At 40.6% G+C, this 26,452-nt stretch overlaps 1 protein-coding gene across 1 annotated transcript in view; it reads left to right on the plus strand.

Moving 5' to 3' along the window:
• Positions 1-26,452, plus strand: part of MERTK (MER proto-oncogene, tyrosine kinase) — a 113,748-nt gene that overhangs the window by 49,100 nt on the left and 38,196 nt on the right. Inside the window, exons 5-8 of the mRNA XM_067704379.1 lie at positions 175-261; positions 3,572-3,687; positions 9,265-9,448; positions 17,052-17,203. Of these exons, the coding sequence (XP_067560480.1) occupies positions 175-261; positions 3,572-3,687; positions 9,265-9,448; positions 17,052-17,203 (539 nt within the window). The remainder of the gene's footprint in view (positions 1-174; positions 262-3,571; positions 3,688-9,264; positions 9,449-17,051; positions 17,204-26,452) is intronic.

Here is a 26,452-nt window from a genome sequence, read left to right on the forward strand (position 1 = left end):
GGGTTTAATCCTAGGTTTGTTTTTCAAACACCAACACGTATTTTTAATTAACTTTGCATTTATGGCTTGAAGCAGTGAACCAAGAAGTAAAAGGATGCTGAAACCCCCATAGGATTCTGATAAACAGAAGCCTGTCTCTCTGCAGCTGGTCTCACGGCTCTCCTTCCCCTCCAGGTCTGACTGAGACCGCGATCTTCAGCTGTGAGGCCCACAATGACAAAGGGCTGACCGTGTCCAAGGGCGTGCAGATCAACATCAAAGGTAAGCGGCAGGGTGGAGTGCCCCCTGCATGTTCCGGGGGTTAGGGGGTACAGTGTGATCTCTGCAGCCAGCCACCTGGGATTGCGTCCTGGCTTCCCTTTGTGACCTTGGACAAGTCACTTAACCTTTCTGCCTTCGGTGTTCCCCTGTGTAAAATGGGGATAATTACAGAACCTACCTCCTCTTGAGGGTTCAATGAGATAATGCAAGTAAAAGTACTCATAACAGGGCCTGACACTTGTCTTTGATCAACATTAGCTAGTTTAGTTCTGCTCAGATGGAGAAGAAAATTGTCTGAAATGCTGACCCTGGATCATCTTGGCTCCTATTTTCACTTTTTCCTTTTCTACCCTGAACTAGTCCCCATAACTCCTTGAAGAGCCCCCAGGGTGGGCGCAGCTTGGGGCACTGATCTGAGGATGGGCTCTGTCCTTCCTTGGGCATCTGGGGCTGAAGCAAGTCTCCACCAGCAGCTGTCCTGAGGAAGGAGAAGGTCAGAGTCACTCTTCTGGGGGCACAGGGCTCCTGTCCCTCTCTCTCCTAACCTCCTCCACCCCCTTTGCTTCCTCTGAGGTGGGATATAACAGAATGAAAGGCGCATGTTTGAAATCTCCCCCAGGCTAGTGGAGACATTCCAGTCCAATTATCTGCCATTGGATTGGACAATCCAAACCAATCATCAGATTCCTCCTCCTTTTGTGGGATCAAAGGTATTTAAACCTGAAACTTGAAAGGAAAGGAAAACCTACTGTCTTTTTATCCCTTTCAACTCATCTCCCTTAACCTTTCTCATAGAAATTCAGGGAAATGGTATGTTTTAGTATTTGTTCTTAATTTATTTTTAATTAATTTATTTTTATTGAAGTATAATTGATTCACAATGTTGTGTTAATTACTGCTGTATAGCAGTGATTCAGTTATATATATATATATATATATTCTGTTTTTAATATTCATTTCCTTTGTGGTTTATCATAGGATATTGAATATAGTTCCCTGTGCTATACAGTAGGACCTTGTTGTTTATCCGTTCTCTATATATAAAAGCTTACATCTGCTAACCCCAGCCTCCCATTCTATCCCTCCCCCACCCCCCTCCCCCTTGGTGACCACCAGTCTGTTCTCTATGTTATTTGTTCTTAATTTAAATATTGAGAGGCAATATTGAGTTTATATTCCTTTTGGTCTTATCCTTGGGGAAATAATAGAGGGGAAAAAGTAGAATGTGTTTAATAATGAGTTAAAGGGTGGGTAGTGCACAGCAGAAGACTCAAAATTACAAAAGACATACTTTTTAAAGGTGCTGATGGTTTAGTTTCAGCAAATCAACTAGAAGAGGCTATGAGAGGGCATTTTCAAAAAGTTCATTGGAAGAAAAAAAATGAGCAAACTGAAAGTTACTAGGAGAGGAACTGAATAACTTCCTTCCTTCATTACGAATTCCATTATTACAATTTTCAAAAGAAATGCTGAGAATTTCGGGAATCCACGCGTGGGCATAAATTTATAAAGACATTTTCATAAAATATCAACATCGTAAAGTTTAAAAATCCATAAAATGAGAAGCACTTCCTGAATTTTATGCTTCAGACAGAGTCGCAACTAGGACTTTATTTTAATAAAGCCTATTTCCAAACCTTATGTGTGGGGCTTTCGTTGATTTAAGCATGTATATCAAAGCAACCAAAACTCCCTGCTCGTCTGTTATCAACTGAGGTATATACGTGGCCAAACTTTGATCTGGAAAGGCAGATACTCTATTTAGGGAAGTGAGTCAAACGAAACACTGACTCTTTCCCATTCATCCGTCTGTGTCTCCTGGTAAAACTGAAACTCCTGAATACCGTACCCAGTGAGCGCTTAACACGGTCCCAGCCTTCCTTCCCTCTCATCCCCTGCGCATCCTGTCTTCGCCTTTACCACCAGCGCACCTCCCCCAGACCTCGTACGTGCGTTACCGCGTTTCATCCTCACCCTAGCCTGTGGAGCAGTGTGGTCACTCCCCGCCCTTAGTAGAAGCGGGAACTGAGTTTAGAGAGGGCATTGAGCTGAGCCATGGGCCATGCAGCTGGCTAAGTGGTGACCCCACTCCCCAGCCCCTGCTGGTACTCGCTGGTCTGCTTGCTGCCCCTGCAACCAGCTTCCAGCGTCCTGTTGAGGGACACTAGTGCTGGAGTCAGGCAGACCCGAGTTTAAGTCCCCATTCTGCTGCTTATGAGCTCTGTGCGCTTTGGCAAGTTTTCAACTTCTCTGGTCCTCAGTTTCCTCATCCGTCAATGGGGATCGTAAGACTGCTGCTCTGATAGGGTTCTTCCTATCAGACTAGTCATGTTTAATGAAGTCCATAGGTTCCTGGCACAGAGTAAGCACTCAGAAACATGAGTCATCATTTTGGATTATAAGTGCGGTTATTACCATTAATTAAGAGTTAAACGTATGGGAATTTTCTGGTGGTCCAGCGGTTAGAACTTCGTGCTTTCACTGCTGAGGGTGAGGGTTCCATCCCTGGTCCGGGAACGAAGATCCCGTGCGGCACAGCCAAAATAAATAAATAAAAATAATATTGATTCACAGATTTTAATATATATTTCCTTTTTTAAAAAGAGTTAAATATAGCACAAGACACTAAAACCCTCAAACTTCAGATCCTTGTTGGATTCTAATTTAAATATCTATCCATGTCCCACCCGTGGCTGAGGTCATTGCACGTTCATTACGGTATGCCCTCCCTTCCCTGCAAGCAGATGCACTTGGGTCTTTTGCTTGAGCTGACTCTCCCCTATTCCTCGGCCTGGAAAGCTTCCTTCCTCCATCACACACGTGCATATGCACGCACGCATGCACACACATGCTTGTTCCCATGGTACCCCTCTTTTCTCAGCACAAGGCACTCATCCTCAATTAATGTGGGTCTCCCCAACGCAGCCTTTAGCTCCACAAGGGCAGCGCCATGGCTCTTCACCCCCATTGAGAGCACCGGCGCCCAGTGACGCCCCTGCATACAGCAGCAGGAAATGGATGTCTCCCCATCCTTGTCCAGCTAAAACTTCTCACTTCATCAGGGGTCAGGAAAGCAGGTCTACATCCCACTTCTCTGGCCCTGGCCGAGCCATCCTATCACTGCAAGACTTTTCCGTAGGCTAATACCATTGCCCTTAGGGGTACGATGGCTCGTCTTTAAAACTTGTGTTTAATTTTCCCAGTCTCAAGAAACAGAAGTAGCCTTGGTATTATTAATGCATTTGTTTGGTAGCTGTGGCCTTCTGTGGTTTATAATTGTGTCTGTGGTGTGTCTTTGTTTTTTACATAGCAATTCCCTCCCCGCCAACTGAAGTCAGGGTCCGCAACAGTACCGCACACAGCATCCTGATCTCCTGGGTCCCCGGTTTTGACGGATACTCCCCGTTCAGTGACTGCAGCATTCAGGTGAACTTCCGTAATGAAAAGAAGTGGCTGTTTGGTGCTCAGTGGGTCTGCCTGATTTTTCTTCCTCCTGAGGATGGGTGCCAAGATCATTTCAACACCCCCGTTCAGAATCCCTTGACCTTCCCCCCGATCAGCGTCCACTGGGCATGCACCATTTTATGATGTTCTGCCCCTGCCCCTCCCCGCGCCCCTGTGATGCTGCCTCTTTCCTGTGCATGGTCCAGGGCCAACTGGAAGAGAAACACGTTTCCAAGATAGAATGTCATGAGACCAGGGAGAATTCATTTTTAAGATACGAAAACCCATCTGGCTTGTAACCAGGAGTCCAAGGAGCCAGGTCCTCTGCAGCCTGGCTTCTCCTGGGTTGGTGGCCATGAAGGACAGAAGGGCAAGCACAAGATGGATCATCTTTACTATTGAATGTTGCATCTCAGCCTGTGGCTTCCAGGGAAACCTGGGGATTACAGGCCTTACAGAGTCATCACCCACTTTTAACTACTACCTAAAATTGGTATAAAATAGAGCTGTAAGAAATATAGGTTAGCCATCCTAAAATGACACCTTGCCATGAGATAGGCTCTGCTCTGAGTGTTCATTTCATAAAAAAAGGGAAGGGTAGGGCTTCCCTGGTGGCGCAGTGGTTGAGAGTCCGCCTGCTGATGCAGGGGACACGGGTTCGTGCCCCGGTCCGGGAAGATCCCACATGCCGCGGAGCGGCTGGGCCCGTGAGCCATGGCCGCTGAGCCTGCACGTCTGGAGCCTGTGCTCCGCAGCAGGAGAGGCCACGATGGTGAGAGGCCCGAGTACCGCAAAAAAAAAAAAAAAAGGGAAGGGTAGCAGTAACTACCTTTTACCGAGTGCCCACAATGGCCCAGGGACTTTGCAGACATTATCTTAACTTGGAACCCACACCAGCACTGCAGGGCCACAGTGCACACAGAGCCTGTGAGTGGCAAAACCGGAATTCAAGCCCAGGAAACTCTGATGCCCAAAGCAATGCTCAGGACCACCTGCTCCTCCGTGTCTCAGGAAGACGTTGCAGGTGGGAACAGGTAGTTGAACACACATGGATTATCCGCTGAAAACATGAATGCATTCTGCCTGTACTTGATCATACAGTAAGGTCAGGGATTATTCTTCGTTTTATAAATGTCTGGTCTTATTAGGTAAAAACATATTAAGCTGACATGGGCCAGTCATGCCAACTCAGCTGAGAGAAGTGACTTCCATAGAATTTTATGTGTTGACAACTAGATGTTTTTAATACCAAGTGGAACTCATTTCTCTGCTCCTATTGCCTCCCACCCTTGTGTAACAGCTGTTTCTTCTCAGAAGAGTAAAAACATATCATCCCCAAAATAGCCTCCACCCTCACCCTGCTACCCACAGCCTTGCTTAATCTTGTCCATCGTTATTTGCAAACCTCCCAAGTACTGGTAAGTGTTAGGAATTCTCCTTGTATCTACAAAGTCTCACCAGGGATATCCTTTTTTTTGAACAGCTTTTTTGAAATATATTTTACATACCATAATATTCACCCATTTAAAGTGTACAATTCAGTAGTTTTTAGTATAGTCAGAGTTCTGCAGTCATCACCATTACCTTATTGGGACTGTATTCATAAGAGATATTGGCCTGTAGTTTTCTTGTGTTAGCTTTTTCTGGTTTTGGTATCAGGGTGATACTGGCCTTATAGAAAGAGTTGGGAAGCGTTCCCACTTCTTCTGTTTCTTGGAAGAATTTGAGAAAGGTTGATGTGAAATTGTCTTCAATATTTAGTAGAAATCACCAGCAAAGCCATCTGTTCCTAGGCCTTTGTTTGTGGAAAGTTTTTTTGAGTAATACCAGCTCAATCTCTTTACTTGTTATAGATCTATTCAGATTTTCTATTTCTTCGTCAGTCAGTTTTGGTAATTTGTGTGTTTCTAGGAATTTGTGCGTTTCTTAGGTTATCTAATTTGTTGGTATACAGTTGTTCATAATCTTCCATTAGAAGCTTTTTTATCTTGAAGTTAGAAGTAATGTCCCCTCTTTCATTCCTGATTTTAATAATTTGAGTTGTCTCTTATTTTTCTTGGTCAGTCTGACTAAAGGTTGGTCAGTTTTATTGATTTTTTTGAAGAACCAACTTTTGGTTTCATTAATTTTTTCTATTTTTTAAAATTCTGTTTCATTCATTTCTGCCCTAACCTTTATTTCCTTTCTTCTGTTTACTTTAGCTTAATTTTTTTCCCCTTTTTGCTTCTTGTAGTGAAAGTTTAGGTAATTGATTTGAAATTTCTCCTTTTTTAATACAGGCAGTTATACTATACATTTCCCTGTAAGCACTGCATTGGCTGTATACCATAAGATTTGGTATTTGGGGGTTTTTCCATTCAAAATCAAGTTTTTGATCACTTTTCTTATGATTTCTTCTTTGTTCTATTGGTTATTTAGGAGCATGTCATTTAATTTTCACTTAGTTGTGAATTTCTTAAGTTTTCTTCCTTCGTTGGCTGTGTTTAGAGGATATACTTATTTTGACTTCCATCTTTTTTTTTTTTCTTTTGGCCATGCTGTGCGGCATGCAGAACTTCCCTGACCAGGGATTGAACCCATGCCCCCTGCAGTGGATGTGTGAAGTCTTAACCATTGGACCACCCTGGAAGTCCTCATCCTTTTAAATTTATTAAGGCTTGTTGTATGGCCTTGCGTATGTTCTATCCTGGAGAATGTTCCATGTGCAGTTGAGGAGACGGTGTATTCAGCTGTGGTTGGGTGGAACGTTTATATGTCTCTTAGATCTAGGTGGTTTATAGCCCTGTTCACTTATTCTGTTTCCTTGTTAAACTTCTGCCTCATGGTTTTATCTATTATTGAAAATAGGAAATTGAGGTCTCAACTATTATTTTTGAATTATGTATTTCTCCCTTCAGTTCTATCAGTTTTTTTGCTTCATATATTTCAGGACTCTGTTGTTTTGGGAACAGCCAGGGCCTAACTGAACCTACATATGGACAGTTATATCCTTCAGGACATAACTGAACCTACATATGGACACAAATACAGCATGAACCAGCCCTTTTTTTAAGAAAAAATGAGGTATAGTTTTAGGTACACAACATAGTGCTTCAAAATTTTTAGAGATTATGCTCCATTTATAGTTATTATAAAATATTGGCTATATTCCCTGTGTGGACCAGCCTTTTTAAAAATTGTTTCCAGTTACTGAGCTGTTTGAAGAGTCCAAGAGGACATGAGACTCCTTCCCATAGGAGGGTGTTACCTTCAGGGAAACTGAAGAAGACACACTTGGAGAAGAGTGTGTCTCAGGGTAGACGTGAGGCCGAGGGGAGGTAGAGTAGGGTGGTGGAGTGGTCTGAAAACACCAGGTCACCCCTACAGGTGGAGGATGATCACACAAGCTTCACTTGCACTCTCTTTGCCTTGGCTTTGGGTGGCCAGGGCGTGAAAAATCATCCTGAGACTGCTAAATTGCAGCCCCTCTTGCCCACCTTGGATCCTATTGTGCAGGACATGGTTATCCTGTCTTTGCCCCACCAGCTAGCTCAGGCTTCCTTCACCCATTCTCCTTTCCATCTCTCCTAAGGTTACCGGATTTAGCAAATAAGAATCCAGTTACTTTACAAGTTAATTACACTGTTGATTTTGTGTCATACCTATACCCATAATTATTGATGGTCTATCTGAACTTTAAATATAAATGGGTGTCCTTTATTTTCTCTGGCAGTCCTAGTGAGGTCGATCAAAACTGGCTCCACAAGTTATATACTTTCACATTCTGTTGATTAACAATGTATTCCCATTTCTGAAGGGACCAAGTATCATTTTGTAGCAGAGTCCCAGTTCGTTACAATTTTAAACTCTGACTTGGTAACAAATGAATGTTTTGGACAAGATTCACATCCACCCACTAGCAGGACACACCCTCTCACTTCCCCTGGTCTTGGCATTAGTTCCTTTCTTCACCCATTTTTGGGCTATGGACTCCGTTTCTATTTTTAACTCTCCCACATATATCTTGCCGTTTCATGCCCTCCTTTCCCCCAGAACCCACTGAGCACTGTTAGAGAAACCCGTCTTCTTCTAGGAACATGCCCTCCAAGAGTGTCCCTGTGCCTGGAAATGGTCCAGCGCGTTGTTCCGGAAATAGGGCAGGGGTGGGGAGCCAAGGTTTCCTCCACCTTAGTTCCAGCGCTTGGTCAGCAGGAAGTAGGTGCAGACTCTAAAGTGAAGAAACAAAGAGTGATTTCTGCCAACAGCCACCACCAAGATAAGCACACAGCTCCTGGTTTGTCCTCTGGTGGCTCCTCAGGCCAACTGGTACCCTCTTGTCACCCCGCAGAGTCTGCGGGTCTGAGTCAGAGGTGAGACTCGGTCCCAGCACCGCCCTCATGGTATCCACTAGGGGATTTGGAATTCCAAAATGTTGATCTGTGGCCCCTTGACCTAAATTGCAAACACACATATCCTGAAATAACAGCATTGTTTCCACACCCCATAATTGCAAGCCCATTATTATCAGAAATATATTTTGTGGGTTTAAGATTTTTTTCCCCAAATTGTTTTTGGTGGCTTCTTTTTTGTCCAATACTATTTTTGTCTTTCTGATTTTATATGTACAACATATTTTAGAAGTTGTGAAAAACATACAGTGAGAGAAAACTCTGCATGATCCCCGTTCCCAGATAAGAGGTTTCCTTAAAGGAAAAGCTGGAAGTTTAGCCTAAGACTGAATTTTGCTGGGAATCCCTCTCTCTTGCCTGTGCATACAGAAGACATGGAGAGGGATGTGGAGAGACTGTTGGAGTTTATGGAGAGAAAGATGAGGTACAAGGACTCAGGGGAAAGAGCTGATGGGTTTTTAAAAGATTTGGAGAAAAGCTTGTTGGGTGAGGTGCAAATGACCCTTTCCTATATCTCCCCACCAAAAAATGCCATAAAATCTATACTATCTGTGTTTGCTTTTGGAGTTGAATCTATATGGGAGTGGGAATTGGGGGGTAAGAATAAAGGACATGCTAAAATTAGCCTCAAAGCAAGAGCAGAATTCCTCAGGAGACATAATGAAAAGAAATACGGATTTTTTAAAAAAAAAAATTAAGTATCTCATCTTCTAAAGTAGGATTTGGGAAATATTTTCTCTAAAGGGTCAGACAGTAAATATTTCAGGTTTTGCCCCACATACGATGTCCCTTGTCTTTACTGTGTATTCTGTGAAACAGCTGAAAAAAATGATCAAGAAGCGAAGTGATTCTGAGGAAGAGCTACTTTTATTATAAGTTATAATGTAGAATAACTATAATGTTATGATGACGATTATTTGCTCTGTTACCTGCTGGAGTGAGAACACTTATTTTAGGCATTTTTCATCAGGTCCTCAATTGTTGCACCCAGCAAGTAGCATGAGTAATACACAGTGATCCTGGTGGGAAATTTAAGGTGTGGCCCGAAAGGAAGCAGGTACTTCCCCTCAGTGGAGAGGAAGGGCCATGTACACCGAATGCATGAATGCCCCGAGTCTGACATTCCTGCCCCCTTACTAACGCCTGGTCCACAATTTTACTCTTCATTTAGGTCGAGGAAGTTGAGCCACTGAGTCATGGCTCAGTCATGATTTTTAACACCTCTGCTTCACCACATCTGTATCAAATCGAGCAGCTGCAGGCTCTGGCGAATTACAGCATCGGTGTGTCCTGCATGAATGAAGTCGGCTGGTCCGCAGTGAGCCCTTGGATTCTGGCCAGCACGACCGAAAGAGGTAATTCCTGGGGTTCAGAATGCATATTGTGCCTGATGGCATGTGATGAAACAAATCCTTCCCAGTGGCCTGATTCAGAGTTTAACTTTTTCTTTGTGTGGCCTTCGTCTCTGGAGGATAATTTTATGGAGGTGACCAATGAAAATAAGAAAGATGTTTCCTTCTATAATTGAAAAGGGTTTAGTGACAAACTTTATACTTACTATGTATAGGGAATATTTTCTTTTACCTAGGAGGATATTAATAGTCGCATACTCTTTATAGCATATATTATTTTAATTAAAATATAAATATATGAAAGTTATTACTCATAGCATCAAACTTAAGAAAACTAATAAATGTGGAAGTGGCTAATGTTCAATAAGCACCTACTACATGCCAGGGACCATCTTAGGTACTTTACATGCATTATTTCATTAACTCCTCATAGCAATCATATGAAGTAGGTACTGTTGTCTCTACATTATTTTCTTATAGCAAATTTTATTTACATCTGTAAACTTTCATTTCTGTGTGCTGCTTTTGGTTTTCCAAGCGTTTGTATTTTTTCTATGAATATTGTAGTTATGTTAGATTTGAATTGTCCAGTTTCCATTATTTTCCAATTTAGAGCTCTGGATTACTCAGAACCTCTTTCCTGCCCTTAACTCCAGCCTTACATAATCAGTGCTCCAATTTTAATACAGACGGTGGGACAGGTCTAGGTCATAAATTGTTAGGGCTTAATCCTTGCACAAATGAAACTAGTGCCGAGATTGTAACATATCTTAAATGAGGAAGAAAAACCTCTGAGAACAATTTTTATATGGTGTTTCCTTTTCATTCAGTTTAAAAAACTTTCTGGTTTCTGTTTTGATTTCTTCCTTAACCCATTAGTTATTTAGGTGTCTAACGTAGTTTCCAAATACTTGTATTAGTGATTTCTAATTTCATTCTGTTGGGGCCAAAGAACATAATTCATATCGCTTAAATCCTTTGAAATGTATCAAGACTCAGTTTTACAGCCCAGAACATGGTCTATCTTGACAATGTTCCATGTGTACTTGAGAATGTGTATTCTGCTCTTATTAGATGGAGTGTTTTATAAATGTTACCTTGGTCAAGTTAGTTGACAGTGTTTTTTAAATTGTATTCTTATTGATTTTATGCCTCCTTTTTCTATCAGTTATTTAGCCGGGTGCATTGAAATCTGTAGTTATAACTGTGAATTTATCTATTTCTATTTGTAGTTCTAGCAGTTCACATGTTTTGAAGTTCTGGTATTTTGTGCATAACTGTGTAATATTACTATGCTCTCCTAATACATTGGCCACTTTATCATTATGAAATTATTTTCTTTATCTTTGGTAATATATTCTGTGAAATCTATTTTATCCATATTAATAATAGCCATTTTACTCTTTCTTTTGATTCCGTGGTGTATCTTTTATTCATACTTATTTTTAACTTACTTGTATCTTTATATTCAATGGGTATTTCATGCAGGCAGTACTTTACTTCACAATCCTTGCCTTTAAATTGGGGTATTTAATCCATTAAAATGTAATGATATCATTCATATGGGTAGGTTTACATCTGTCTTCTATTTGTTCTGTCTGTAATTTGTTCCCCTTCTTTTGGGTTCATTGAATGTTTTTATTCTATTTTATCTCCTTGACTTCTTAGCCATAACTCTTTTTTTCTGTTCTTTCAATGGTTGCTTTAGGGTTTATAGTATACAGGTTTAACTTATTACCATATGCCTTCAAGGGATGTTTATACCACCTCAGGTATAGTGTAGGAACCTTAACATAGTATACTTTCATTTTTCTTTTGATATCTCCAGATATTTATTCTATTGTTGTCACTCACTTTACTTTTACATATGTTATAAACCCACACTAGATTGTTATTATTTTTGTTCAAAGAGTCCTAATCTTTTAGAGTGATTTATATAATTATAAAAAACCTATATTTACCCACGTGGTATTTACCCAAATGGTAGTTACCATTTCTAATGTTATTCAGTTTTTTGGTGTAAATCTGTACATATTTCCATGTGGTATTATTTTCCTCCTTCCTAAAGGATTCTTCATTACTTCTTGTAGTGGGAATCTTGGTGAGAAATTCAGCTTCTGTATGTCTGAAAGAAATCTTTATTTTACCTTTGAGGGGTTTCTTTGGACTTCATTTTGTAAGGTATTTTTATTAGACATAGAGTTCTAGGTTACTGCACTGTCTTCTTGCTTGCGTTGTTTCTGATAACAAACCTGTGGTAATTCTTAATTTATTCCTCTGTGTATAATGTGTCTTATGTCTCTGGTTTTCCTTTTGTATTTGATTTGGAGCAATTTAATTATGATGTGCCTTGGTGTAATTTTCTTTATACCCCTTGGGCTTGGGGTTCATTGAACTTCTGAGATCTGCGTGTCTATAGTTTGCATCACATTTGGAAAATGTTGGCCATTCCTTCTTCAAATATTTTTTTCTGTTCCTGCCTCTCCACTCCTTTGAGGACTCCAGTTACCCATGTATCATATCACTTGAAGTTATCCATAATTCACTGATGCTATTGCTTTTTTCCCTGCTTTTCTCCTTGTGTTTTATTTTGGGTAGTTTCTATTACTATGTCTTCAAATTCACTAATCTTTTCTTGTGCAGTATCTAATCTGCCATTAATTCTATCTAGTGTATATTGCAACTCTCACATTGTAATTTTTGTTTTTTTTTTGTATCTTTCCTGTCTCTACTTAACTTTTGGACCATATGGAATACAGTTATAATAACTGTTTTAATGTCCTTGTCTGCTAATTCTAACATCAGTCTTATTTCTGGAGTGGTTTTGATTGATTCATTTATATTCCTTGTGGAGAGTACTTTCCAATTTTTCTACATGTCTGGTAATCTTTGGTTGGATTCCTGACGTTGTGAATTTTACTTTGTTGAGTGCTAGATATTTTTGTATTCTTATAAATAGTGAGCTTTGTTTGGGGTCACAGTTAAGCTAATGGGAAAAGACTGATCCTTTTGGACATTGCTTTTAGTATTTGTTAGGCTGGACCAGAGCAGTGCTTCATCTAGGGTCAACTATTACCCACTATTGAGACAAAACCATTATGTGTACTCTACCCAGTGCTCCTCGAATCATTAGATTTTCCAGGCTGATTGATGGGAACAGGCACTATTCCTGGCCCTGAGTGAGGCCCAGCCACTCTTATCTTTAATTTTTTCATGTAGTTCTTTTCCTGTCTTCCTCCAGACTCATCCTAGTGACTCCTTTGCCGTCTCCTGGGTGTTTGTCTTTCTTGGTTTACTGTCTCTCATTCTCATGGAGCACATTCTCAATTAGCTCTAGAGAGAATATATATATAAATAAAAACTGTGGGACCTTGCATGTCTGTTTGTCATACTGGATTGGTAATTTTTCCTAATAGAGAACTTTAAGTTGGAAATGATTTTCCCTCAAAATTTTAAAAGTATTTCTGCATTGTTTTTTAGCTTCATGTGTCATTGTAGAGAATTTTGATAACTTGAGTTTTCTAGGTGAACTGTTTTTTAGTTTTAATTTTTCTTTAATATCTTTTCTCTTTAATCATGGTGCTGTAATGAGCTGTGATGTGGGATCTGTTTCATTCGTCATCATAGGCATTCAATCTAGGAATGCAAATGCTTTGGTTTTGAGACTTTTTCTTATACATTTTTTCCTTTCAAAATGTTCTTCTATTTTTCTTTCCAGATAACTGTATTAGACACTTGTTGAAACTCTTTTAATTGCTTCCTCAATTTTTTTTTACCTCAAATTGGCCTCCTTTTTAAAATTTTTATTCTACTCTTCTTTTGGAGATTTACTTGATTTATCTTCTAATTCTTCTGTTGAATACTTTATTGAAATTGGCAATGTCATATATAAGAATAATTTTATTTTTCATTGACAGTTTTTTCCAGTTCTCAATTATGAGAGCCTTTTCTTATCTTTGACTATGTTCATTATTGGTTTTGTTTGTTTGTGTTTTAGTTTTCTCTAGTTCCCTGCATTGTCTCTGCCTCCTCTGAGTGCTCTGTCCTGTGTTTCGTTCTGGTCTCTGACATTCATGAAGGAGGCCTCCCCAGCCTCTTCTGATCTTCCACTGTCTCTCCTATTGAAGAGTGAAGAGCCAGCGATTGATGGGAAGCTCTGTGAGCATGGGTGGGGCTTGTAGGCTTCACTGTCAGGTGATTGGCCAGCGACCTAAGTGTTTTAGTTTGGATACCCCCAAGTGTCAATATTGGCTTTCTTTCCCCCGGAGCCACTTACTTCCTCTAGAATTGAGTCTCCTGTCTGCTGCCTCAGGAATATGAACACAGCTGCTGATGCTCTAAGATCAGGTGGGGAGGAGCCAGAGGTGGAGTCCCCCTCAGTCAATGTATGAACTTCCTCTTATTTCCCTAGTTGTCAGCCCCTCATCGTGCCTCCATTCTACTGGTGCCCCAAGTCCAGTAGCTTTTCAGTTCAGAGAATAAAGCATCCTGTCTCCTGTGGGAATTTGAGGGATACCTGCCAGCTGTGTGTGGGAATAGGTTAGAGGGATCTCGAGGGCTACTTCCTGATCAAACTTTCAATCTTCCAGTTTTAGTCCCCACTCTAGTCCCTTGGTCCTCTGCTTCTGCGCCTCTCTGTGGTTCTTTGGGGAGAATCAGTTTACTGAGTTAATTACACCTTCTTACTCTGCTTTTCAGCTTTCATATGTATGTTGGCATTTCTCTTCCACTGTTGACTCCTCTGTACCCTGTGAGTTTATACTGTTATAAATTTCTTATTGTCATCATAGAGGGGTTTTAGGAGGGAGTAGACATAAAGACATGTTGAGTCAACCATGTTTCTCTGTAAATTGTACTGTGTGACTCGTTTCATAGATACAGCTTTAGCTATATATTTCCTAAGCTGAAATTTGCTCTAACTTCATTATTACTGCTCCTGGAATCAGCAGAGACAAAGAGGTTATAGTGCCCTTTTGTTTCCCTTTCAGATATATCAGAAATATACAATTTAATCTCCCGTAAATAAAAATACAACAACAGTTTGGTGTATATTATTGCATATTTACTCTTCCTATATGTAAAATACTTATTTTTTAATTTCTAAAATGGATCATTGATACGTACCTTTTTGCAGTTTTATTCACCCCCCCACCATTAGATATTCTTTCATATCAATTTATATGGTCTCTCAAATTCTTTTCAGTGTGGGGTAGTGAGTAATCCATTGGAAAATTATCAGAATTTATTATATCGTAATTATTGACTGAACATTACATTTATCTGTCACTATTATGCTTCAATGAATATAACACTACCTACAGGAGAACTTTTCTAGATTAAATTCGTGGAAAGAAAATATTGGTCAGGAGGCATATGTTTTTCGGTTTTAATAGCTACAGTCACGTTCTTCCCGCCCAAAAAAAGAATGTAGTTGTGATCTTGACTTGTTTCCCAAATTATTTCATACACATACTGTACCCACATACATACGTTTCCTAAAAAGCGCGTTAACGTTTATTATCCTTGTATATAGACATTTTGACATAAAGTGCTTATGTGGCTTGTGTAGGATTTACTATAAACCAGAGAGTGAAAACCAGCGCTAAATTCTAGTTCGTCACCTAACCCAGCAAATAGTATTTGACCCTCTGATCTTCATTCATGAGGTGTCTTACACACACGCACACGCGCACACGCACGCACACATACACATACATATTTAAATTTATTCACTGATTAGCTCTGTTCAGATCATTAGTAACCTGGCTCTGGACTTTAAAATGTGGCTTCCTTCTGAGATCAGCAGTGTTCCCTGCCTTGTACAGTTCAAATGACACAGAGCTGATCCCCAGCTGGCCTTCTTGGCCTATAGCTGCACAGGTGTCTACTGGAGAAGCGTCTTGGAGTTGTGTGTGTTTTGCTTCCCCAAGAGGAGTCCATGAGCTCTACCTACCTCCTTCCCTGTCTTCCACTTCTTTGTTGTTTTAGTTTGGAAAGGGCTTACTTTTTTTTTTTTTTTTAATTTTATTTATTTTTGGCTGTGTTGGGTCTTCGTTTCTGTGCAAGGGCTTTCTCTAGTTGTGGCGAGCAGGAGCCACTCTTCATCGCGGTGCGCGGGCCTCTCACTATCACAGCCTCTCTTGTTGCGGAGCACAGGCTCCGGACGCGCAGGCTCAGTAGTTGTGGCTCATGGGCCCAGTTGCTCCGCAGCATGTGGGATCTTCCTGGCCCAGGGCTCGAACCCACATCCCCTGCATTGGCAGGCAGACTCTCAACCACTGCGCCACCAGGGAAGCCCAGGGCTTACTTTTTAAAAAAACTTTCATTGAAGTAGAGTTGATTTACAATGTTGTGTTAGTTTCAGGTGTACAGCAAAGTGATTCAGTTATATATTCTTCTTCAGATTCTTTTCCATTATAGTTAATATAAGATATTGAATATAGTTCCCTGTGCTATACAGTAGGTCCTTGTTGTTTATCTATATTATATATAGTAGTTTGTGTCTGTTAATCCCAAACTCCTAACTTATCCCTCCCCACTCCTTTCCCCTTTGATAACCATGTTTGTTTTCTGTCTGTGAGTCTGTTTCTGTTTTATAAATAAGTTCATTTGTATCATTTTTTAAGATTCCACATATAAGTGATATCATATGATATTTGTCTTTATCTGTCTGACTTCACTTAGTATGATCATCTCTAGGTCCATAGCGCTTGTGTGAGTGTGTGTGGCCTTTTTTTTCTTTTTTTTTTTTGCTCCTTTCCCTTGCGGTACGCGGGCCTCTCACTGTTGTGGCCTCTCCCACTGTGGAGCACAGGCTCCGGACCCACAGGCTCAGCGGCCATGGCTCACGGGCCCAGCCGCTCCGCGGCATGTGGGATCTTCCCGGACCAGTGCACGAACCCGTGTCCCCTGCATCGGCAGGCGGACTCTCAACCACTGCGCCACCAGGGAAGCCCTGTGTGTGGCCTTTTTAAGAGAATTTTATTTGAGTGGTTCTTACAAAGATTGTTGCAATATGAAAGTCATTTGTTTGATAGAAATATCAAGCTGTCTTGTCAAACACACGAAAGTAACCCAAAAATATATTTCAGAGCTCACAGAGCCTAAAAGGAGCAAAGATTATATGCAACAAGACAAAACTATTTCTGCATTTCCTATTTCTTGCTCGGACTGCCTTGCCTACCAGCCTGTCACTAAACATCTTGAGGAAATGCAGGGATCATTTTGTTTGGAATCTTAGACACAAAGCTTACTTTTCTAAACTCATGATATCTTAATGGTTCTCGATTGAAAAGAAGGTGAAAGTCCACTTTTTTTTTTTTAATGTGACATTGAAGAGATTTTATCACGAAGGAAGCGTTGGAAAATGAGAAGAACTAACATTTTCTGAGTGCCTACAATGAACTAGACACTGTGCTAAGCGCTTACATATAATATCTTAATAAATCTTCATAGAAATGTATGAAAGTCCACTATTAATCTCAGCCTCATTTGAGTGCTTTCCGTAGAAAATTAAAAAAACAAACGTACAAAAACCAAGAAGAGAATGACTCCCTATGTGCCTTTCTTCGTACTTCCTCATCCTTCTCTCCTTTCTCTTTTGTAGCCCCGTCAGTAGCACCTCTGAATGTCACTATGTTTCTGAATGAGTCTAGCAACAAGGTGGATGTCAAATGGATCAAGCCTCCGATGAAGCGGCAGGATGGGGAGCTGGTGGGCTACCGGATCTCTCACGTGTGGCAGAACGCAGAGACGTCTGTAAGTCTGAACTTTAACAGAGTGCACTTGTCTTCTTGGATCTGCTGATTTAATACTGCTTTAGGATCTTGCCTTTTGTCGTGAAAAGGCCTGATATTATTGGGTTAGGCAAGGCACCTTTCAGCGGGAGATAAACAATGTAGTAAAAATTAGAAGTGCCTGAAAAGTTACAAAATTCCAAGAAATCTTTGGGGCTTTCCTCACTCACTCTTCATCCATTCATTTATTTCATTAGTCAATGTGAATAGAACTCATCCTCTGTTGTCACCTGATTCTTGCCTTCAGGGAACTTAGGCTCTTTGAAGAAGACAGTGTGAACTACTGAGAGGGGTTACCGGGCTTAGCAGTCCTGCAATTCATAACCTCTTGAAAATTCCAGAAGATGATTGTCAGGGAAGCCCCCCAGCCTCATAGCGGATGGCAAGAGTAACTGGACCCCGAAAGAGAGGGTCGAGCAGGCTAGCAGGTGGATTGGCACAGCCCTGTAGGACGTACTGTATAGCACAGCTTTGTTAGATGTGACTCCAGTCAATCCCAGAGGGCCATCTGATTTTGATTGCCGAGAGGTCTAGAGATGGTGGGAACATCTGACCCAAGACAGAAGTGGTGAGGGGGACAGCTGACTGTGGTTAGGTGGGCAGCTCCCAGACAGGCCCCTTTCCCACTTGAGAAGGGAAGAGGGTTGAGGTGACACTGACTTCTCATGACACAGAGGATCTGTAGAAGAGCAGACGCACTGGCTTTATCCTCAGGACTGTCTCTTCTTTACCGCCATTGCGGAAAGCATGCTTTGTTGTTTTGTGTTGTGTTGTTGTTCTGTGTTGTTACAGTCCTCCTTGATCTAACCCTGGTAATAGGTCAGACCTCAGCATCCTTGTGGCATCTGTAGGGAGCATCACAGGACAGTTACAATTTCTTGGCACGAGAGAGGAAAGGGGTGAACAGCTGCACTGACGGATGACGTCCAGGCTTTGTGTCGGTCACTTTTAACCTCATGTCACCCAGCTTTTACCAAAACTGCTGTCTTCCAAAAGATCAATTTGAATTTATTTTTTTTCTTTTCCTGCCTCAGTTTACCTATCAGGAAGCAGACTGTCGGAAGCAGTAGTGATGGAAAAGGAAGAGAGCTTAGAAATCCATGGTTTGTTCTGCCTTATAGTAGATGATAAAAGGATGCTACTTGTACCAGTCGAAACCCTGCTTAAGAGAGTTGCAGCTATGAGATAAGAAGTCTCTCACTTCCTGGTCTTTTGTCTCAGAGCATTTTGCAAGGGGCCTGTTGATCACATTTGCACACTGTCGAGTCAGGGGAATCAAATGCCTCTCTTGGAGAATGGCTCCTGATGACAATACTACATTCTTAGTAGAGATACATGAAGGTCCAGCGATTGCATTCTGATTCAGTAGGAACTTTGGTTGGCGGAAGATGATGATTCTCAGCAGACACTTGAGTGATATAGGAACAAACCAGTTTCTTTGAAGAGCTGCAGGTCATCCTTTCTCCTTCTCCCCTGGTGTGGGTGAAAGATACTTCTTTAGGGGGGACCCCTGAAGCAGAGGCGCGCTGAAGGGCAGGAGTGATGAAAGCCTTACAGGTGACATGACGTGGCCAAGGAGCCTCACACACAAGTGCCATTAACACCCAGCCTTGCATTCTCTCTGCCCTTTGTTCAGAATGCCCCCCTCTGTAGTGAGAACAATACCGCCACAGTTAGGGCTGTGACCTTTCCAGTCATTACCTCCTTGGAGATGCTAGATCATCCCAGCAGGAAGGTCATTTGCATTGTACTTATGCTGTCCTCTGTGCATCACGACAGCCCTGTGACAACAGAAGACTTAGTGGCTCACTTTACTTTGGGTAACATTCTCTGAGGCAGCTAAGCTCCCAGCTCAGCAGCTGCAGCTGGAGACAAATAAGAACACTGAAGAGAAGCTCAGCCCGGGAGCGGCCTAAAACCCCCTTCCAAAGTGCAGCTTGAAATGACCTCTGTACCCATCACTTCGGTTCCCTAAACTCCCTTCTTTTCCGAAGGGCAAGAGTTAGACACAACTTCCTCTCGAAATCGTCCTTTCATTTTCATTTGAAAACTGTTACTAGGGACATCTCTGGTGGTCCAGCATTTAAGACTCCACGCTCCCAATGCAGGGGGGCCTAGGTTTGATCCCTGCTCAGGGAACTAGATCCCACATACAGCAACTAAGACCCAGTGCAGCCAAATAAATAAAAATAAAATAAATATTTTTTGAAAAGAAAGAAAACCATTACTAAAACTACATCTTTATGTAAGGTGATGAAATTGGATATTTTTGGAAGATATTCTTATTTATTACTCTAATAAGGGAGGGGTTTTTGGTATGGAATTTCAGAACATTGTTGAAGTAGTCTTTGGGTGGGCTATTACAGTTTGCTGGAAATTTAGTTTTCAAAATTTGTACCTTCAGTATCCTACAACTGTTGTGTCACTTTCAGACTAAGAAACTCCTGGTATTTACTGTATGGACATTTACTGTATCTTAATGAAGCCATCAATGTTTTTTGCTCTCTTTTTCTTGCTGTCCCTTGCCTTCCAAATCAAAGCTTAAAATACAAAGGTCAGGATCAAGTAAAATCTGTTCTCCTTGAAGCTGGAGCTGTGCCTTGCCCATCTTTGTACCATCTGAACACAGGACCTTAAACTTGCTTTGTAGGCATTTATGGCACTATGAACTTGATGTATGGACCTGACTGACATCTAAACCAGCAGGAGAATTTCTCTGTCTGAATGGGACAGTCTTTTGATGAGTGTGGACTGGTATTTCTTGTCCCATTCCCATAAAGTGTCAGTAGACCTGTGAGAATTCAGTGAGCAGATAAGTTGATAAAATACTGCGTACTATACCCCCTTCTGGAAGACCCACAGTGTATACTGGCAAGTTCAAGGTTCTCCAGTGTTCTGCAATAAATAAATCTGTTTACCTTGGACCGAGATTTGCCCGAACCTTAGACAGAGACTCATTTTTATACGTGTCATTCTTGTAGAGCTCATTGTTTTGGGATTGGGGCTCTAATGCTGGTTTAACTGTGTTTGGAAAGGGTGGAGATCTTTGATCAGAAGGAAGTTTCATAGCCGATTATGATGGGCCAAGAGACATGACATGTAGAACCAGCTTATTTAAAGACACAGGGGAGCCGCAGTGCCCTCAAGGCTTCCTTCCTTGGGCCCAGACCCCTGCCTCCTAGCAAGCAGCATGCCTGGAGGGTAGATGTGCCCACTGCCTCTTCCCTTTCCTCATTTCTCCCTCTCACTCACTGTCACAGGAGGGCAGAGCCTGCGAGCTAGTGTCATTTTAAGGTAAAAAGAACAGGTGAGGTTCTTGTGAGACAGGCCAGACCGGGGTCTGAAATATTTCTGAAACCCAAGGATCCTTCAAGGATGGTGCCTTTTGCCTGGAAGAGAAAGCTACAATGAAGAGCAGCTCTATGGATGGGTCAAATAAAATTCTTGCTTTGGGAACTAGACAGCCTTGATTATTTTCTCCAGTGCACCAAGACTTGAAAGATACTACTCGCTCAGTTCTATCCTAGAGCCTTACAGTTATAGGGAAAGAAGATCAAAATACAGCACCTTACAGGTGCTGTAGGAATGTAGGAATAATAATAACCATCATCAGTTACTTACAGTGTTGATTACTTACAGACCCTGTGCCAAGTGTTTTCCATAAAAGGCCTCATTTAACCCTTACAAAAACACTGTGAGAAAGATACTATTTTCTCAATTTTCATTTGAGGAAACTGAAACTCAGAAACATTGAGTAACTTACCCAGAGTCACACAGCTTAGAATTGCAGCATTGAAATAAGAACCCAGGTCTCACTGACTCCAAAGCCAGTGCTTTTCACAGCCCCACTACTCTTCTCCAGATGCCCTTGGCTTTCTTCACAGTACAGTGTTTCTTGTTCAAATTCCACAGCATGGCCTCTTAGCAGAAAGAAGTGAAAACAGGACAGGTTTCAAGAGGAAGATGTGAGGGTTTTACACTGATGATCGTGCACTTGAAGCCCTTTTGAACAAGTTTGTTGTCGCCTGGGGTAGTTCTTTCCCTATTGAAGGTTACTGTTCTTTGAGTTAATAAAATGGACCATATTCTTCTTTTTTTTTTTAGCCTAAGTAATTTGATTTATTTATTTTTGAATTTTATTTTATTTTTTAATACAGCAGATTCTTATTAGTTATCTATTTTATACATATTAGTGTAAATGTCAATCCCAATCTCCCAATTCATCACACCACCAGCACCACCCCTCTTTCGCCCCCTTGGTGTCCATACATTTGTCCTCTACGTCTGTGCCTCTATTTCTGCCTTGCAATCTGGTTCATCTGTACCGTTTTTCTCGATTCCACATATATGTGTTAATGTACGATATTTGTTTTTCTCTTTCTGACTTACTTCACTCTGTATGACACTCTCTAGGTCCAACCACATCTCTACAATGGAACCAATTTCGTTCCTTTTTATAGCTGAGTAATATTCCATTGTATATATGTACCACATCTTCTTTATCCATTCGTCTGTCGATGGGCATTTAGGTTGCTTCCATGACCTGGCTATTGTAAATAGTGCTGCAGTGAACATTGGGGTGCATGTGTCTTTTTGAATTATGGTTTTCTCTGGGTATATGCCCAGTAGTGGAATTGCTGGGTCATATGGTAATTCTAGTTTTAGGTTTTTAAGGAACCTCCATACTGCTCTCCATAGTGGCTGTATCAATTTACATTCCCACCAATAGTGTAAGAGGTTCCCTTTCCTCCGCACCCTCTCCAGCATGTATTGTTTGTAGATTTTCTGATGATGCCCATTCTAACCAGTGTGAGGTGATACCTCATTGTAGTTTTGATTTGCATTTCTCTAATAATTAGTGATGTTGAGCAGCTTGTCATGTGCTTCTTGGCCATCTGTATGTCTTCTTTGGAGAAATGTCTGTTTAGCTCTTCTGCCCATTTTTAGATTGGGTTGTTTGTTTTTGTAATATTGAGCTGCATGTGCTGTTATATTTTGGAGATTAATCCTTCGTCCCTTGATTCGTTTGCAAATATTTTCTCCCATTCTGAGGGTTATCTTTTCGTCTTGTTTATAGTTTCCTTTGCTGTGCAAAAGATTTTAAGTTTCATTAGGTCCCATTTGTTTATTTTTGGTTTTATTTCCATTACTCTGGGAGGTGAGTCAAACGAGATCTTGCTGTGATTTATGTCAAAGAGTGATCTTCCTATGTTTTCCTCTAAGAGTTTTGTAGTGTCTGGTCTTACATTTACGTCTTTAATCTACTTTGAGTTTATTTTTGTGTATGGTGTTAGGGAGTGTTCTGATTTCATTCTTTTACATGTAGCTGTCCAGTTTTCCCAGCATCACTTATTGAAGAGACTGTCTTTTCTCCATTTTGTATCCTTGCCTCCTTTGTCATAGATTAGTTGACCAGAGGTGTGTGGGTTTATCTCTGGGCTTTCTATCCTGTTCCATTGATCTATATTTATGTTTTTGTGCCAGTACCATGGTGTCTTGATTACTATAGCTTTGTAGTATAGTCTGAAGTCAAGGAGTCTGATTCCTCCAGCTCCGTTTTTTTCTTTCAAGATTGCTTTGACTATTCGAGGTCTTTTGTATCTCCATACAAATTTTAAGATCTTTTGTTCTAGTTCTGTAAAAAATGCCATTGGTAATTTAATAGGGATTGCATTGAATCTGTAGTTTGCTTTGGGTAGTATAGTCATCTTCACAATATTGATTCTTCCAATCCAAGAACATGATATATCTCTCCATCTGTTTCTGTCATCTCTGATTGCTTTCATCAGTGTCTTATAGTTTCCTGAGTACGGGTCTCTTACCTCCTTAGGTAGGTTTATTCCTAGGTACTTTATTCTTTTTCTTGCAATGGTGAAGGAGACTGTTTCCTTAATTTCTCTTTCTGATCTTTTGTTGTTAGTATAGAGGAATGCAAGAGATTTCTGTGCATTAATTTTGTATCCTGCAACTTTGCGAAATTTATTGATGAGCTCTAGCAGTTTTCTGGTGGCATCATTAGGATTATCTATGTATAGTATCGTGTCATCTGCAGACAGTGACAGTTTTACTTCTTCTTTTCCAATTTGTATTCCTTTTATTTCTTTTTCTTCTCTGAATGCCATGGCTAGGACTTCCAAAACTATGTTGAATAATAGTGGCGAGAGTGGACATCCTTGTCTTGTTCCTAATCTTAGAGTAATTGCTTTCAGTTTTTCACCTTTGAGAATGATGTTTGCTGTGGGTTTGTTGTATATGGCCTTTATTATGTTGAGGTAGGTCCCCTCGATGCCCACTTTCTGGAGAGTTTTTATCATAAATGGGTGTTGAATTTTGTCAAAAGCTTTTCCTGCATCTATTGAGATTATCATATGTTTTTTATTTCTCAACTTGTTAATATGGTGTATCACATTGATTGCTTTGTGTGTATTGAAGAATCCTTGAATCCCTGGGATAAATCCCACTTGATCATGGTGTATGATCCTTTTAATGTGTTGTTGGATTCTGTTTGCTAGTATTTTGTTGAGGATTTTTGTATCTATATTCATCAGTGATATTGGTCTGTAATTTTCTTTTTTTTGTGGTATCTTTGTCTGCTTTTGGTATCAGGGTGATGGTGGCCTCATAGAATGAGTTTGGGAGGGTTCCTTCCTCTGCAACTTTTTGGAAGAGCTTGAGAAGGGTGTGTGTTAGCTCTTCTCTAAATGTTTGATAGAATTCACCTGTGAAGCCATCTGGTCCTGGACTTTTGTTTGTTGGGAGATTTTTAATCACAGTTTCAACATAATTACTTGTGATTGGTCTGTTCGTATGTTCTATTTCTTCCCGGTTCAGTCTTGGAAAGTTATACCTTTCTAAGAATTTGTCCGTTTCTTCCAGGTTGTCCATTTTATTGGCATAGAGTTGCTTGTAGTAGTCTCTTATGATGCTTTGTGTTTTTGCAGTGTCTGTTGTAACTTCTCCTTTTTCATTTCTAATTTTATTGATTTGAGTCCTCTCCCTCTTTTTCTTGATGAGTCTGGCAAAAGGTTTATCAATTTTGTTTATCTCCTCAAAGAACCAGCTTTTAGTTTTATTGATCTTTGCTATTGTTTTCTTTGTTTCTATTTCATTTATTTCTCCTCTGATCTTTATGATTTCTTACCTTCTACTAACTTTGGGTTTTGTTTTTTCTTCTTCCTCTGATTCCTTTAGGTGTAAGGTTAGATTGTTTATTTGAGATTTTTCTTGTTTCTTGAGGTAGGATTGTATTGCTATAAACTTCCCTGTTAGAACTGCTTTTGCTGCATCCCATAGGTTTTGGATCATCGTGTTTTCATTGTCATTTCTCTCTAGGTATTTTTTGATTTCCTCTTTGATTTCTTCAGTGATCTCGTGGTTAGTTAGTAACGTATTGTTTAGCCTCCATGTGTTTGTTTTTTACATTTTTTTCCCCTGTAATTGATTTCTAATCTCATAGCGTTGTGGTCAGAAAAGATGCTTGATGTGATTTCAATTTCCTTAAATTTACCAAGGCTTGATTTGTGGCCCAGGATGTGATCAATCCTGGAGAATGTTCCATGTGCACTTGAGAAGAAAGTGTATTCTGCTGCTTTTGGATGGAATGTCCTATAAATATCAATTAAATCTCTCTGGTCTGTTGTGTCATTTAAAGCTTGTGTTTCCTTATTAATTTTCTGTCTGGATGATCTGTCCATTGGTGTAAGTGAGCTGTTAAGTTCCCCCACTATTATTGTGTTACTGTTGATTTCCTCTTTTATAGCTGTTGGCATTTGCCTTATGTATTGAGGTGCTCCTATGTTGGGTACATATATATTTATAATTGTTATATCTTGTAGTATTGATCCCTTGATCTTTACGTAGTGTCCTTCCTTGTCTTTTTTTTTTAATTTATTTATTTTATTTTTGGCTGCATTGGGTCTTCATTGTAGTGCGAGGGCTTTCTCTAGTTGTGGCGAGCAGGGGCTACTCTTCGTTGCGGTGCACGGGCTTCTCAGTGCAGTGGCTTCTCTTGTTGCGGAGCACAGACTCTGGGTATGCGGGCTTCAGTAGTTGTGGTGCACAGGCTCAGTAGTTGTGGCTCACGGGCTCTAGAGTGCAGGCTCAGTAGTTGTGGCGCACGGGCTTAGTTGCTCTGTGGCTTGTGGGATCTTCCCGGACCAGGGCTCGAACCTGTGTCCCCTGCGTTGGCAGGCGGATTCTTAACCACTGCACCACCAGAGAAACCCCTTCCTTGTCTCTTGTAACGTTCTTTATTTTAAAGTCTATTTTATTTGATATGAGTATTGCTACTCCAGGTTTCTTTTGATTTCCATTTGCATGGAATATCTTTCTCCATCCCTTCACTTTCAGTCTGTATGTGTGCGTAGGTCTGAAGTGGGTCTCGTGTAGACAGCATATATATGGGTCTTGTTTTTGTATCCATTCAGCAAGCCTGTATGTTTTGGTTGGAGTATTTCATCCATTCACATTTAAGGTAATTATTGATATGTATGTTCCTATTACTATTTTCTTAATTGTTTGGGGTTTGCTTTTTGTAGGTCCTTTTCTTCTTTTGTGTTTCCCACTTAGAGAACTTCGTTTAGCATTTGTTGTAGAGCTGGTTTGATGGTGCTGAATTCTCTTAGCTTTTGCTTGTCTGTAAAGCTTTTGATTTCTCTGTCAAATCTGAATGACATCCTTGCCTGGTAGAGTAATCTTGGTTGTAGGTTCTTCCCTTTCATCACTTTAAATATATCGTGCCACTGCCTTCTGGCTTGTAGAGTTTCTGCTGAGAAATCAGCTGTTAACATTATGGGAGTTTCCTTGTATGTTACTTGTCCTTTTTCCCTTGTTGCTTTTAATATTTTTTCTTTGTCTTTAATTTTTGTCAGTTTGATTACTGTGTGTCTCGTTGTGTTTCTGTTTGGGTTTATCCTGCCTGGGACTCTCTGTGCTTCCTGGACTTGGGTGGCTGTTTCCTTTCCCGTGTTAAGGAAGTTTTTGACTATAGTCTCTTCAAATATTTTCTCTCTCTCTCCTCCTTCTGGGACCCCTATAATATGAACGTTGGTGTGTTTAATGTTGTCCCAGAGGTCTCTTAGGCTGTCTTCATTTCTTTTCATTCTTTTTTCTTTATTCTGTTCCATGGCAGTGAATTCCACCATTCTGTCTTTCAGGTCACTTATCCGTTCTTCTGCCTCAGTTATTCTGCTACTGATTCCTTCTAGTGTAT

The sequence above is a fragment of the Pseudorca crassidens genome, chromosome 14 (assembly GCF_039906515.1).
Source record: "Pseudorca crassidens isolate mPseCra1 chromosome 14, mPseCra1.hap1, whole genome shotgun sequence".
Classification (NCBI taxonomy): domain Eukaryota; kingdom Metazoa; phylum Chordata; class Mammalia; order Artiodactyla; family Delphinidae; genus Pseudorca; species Pseudorca crassidens.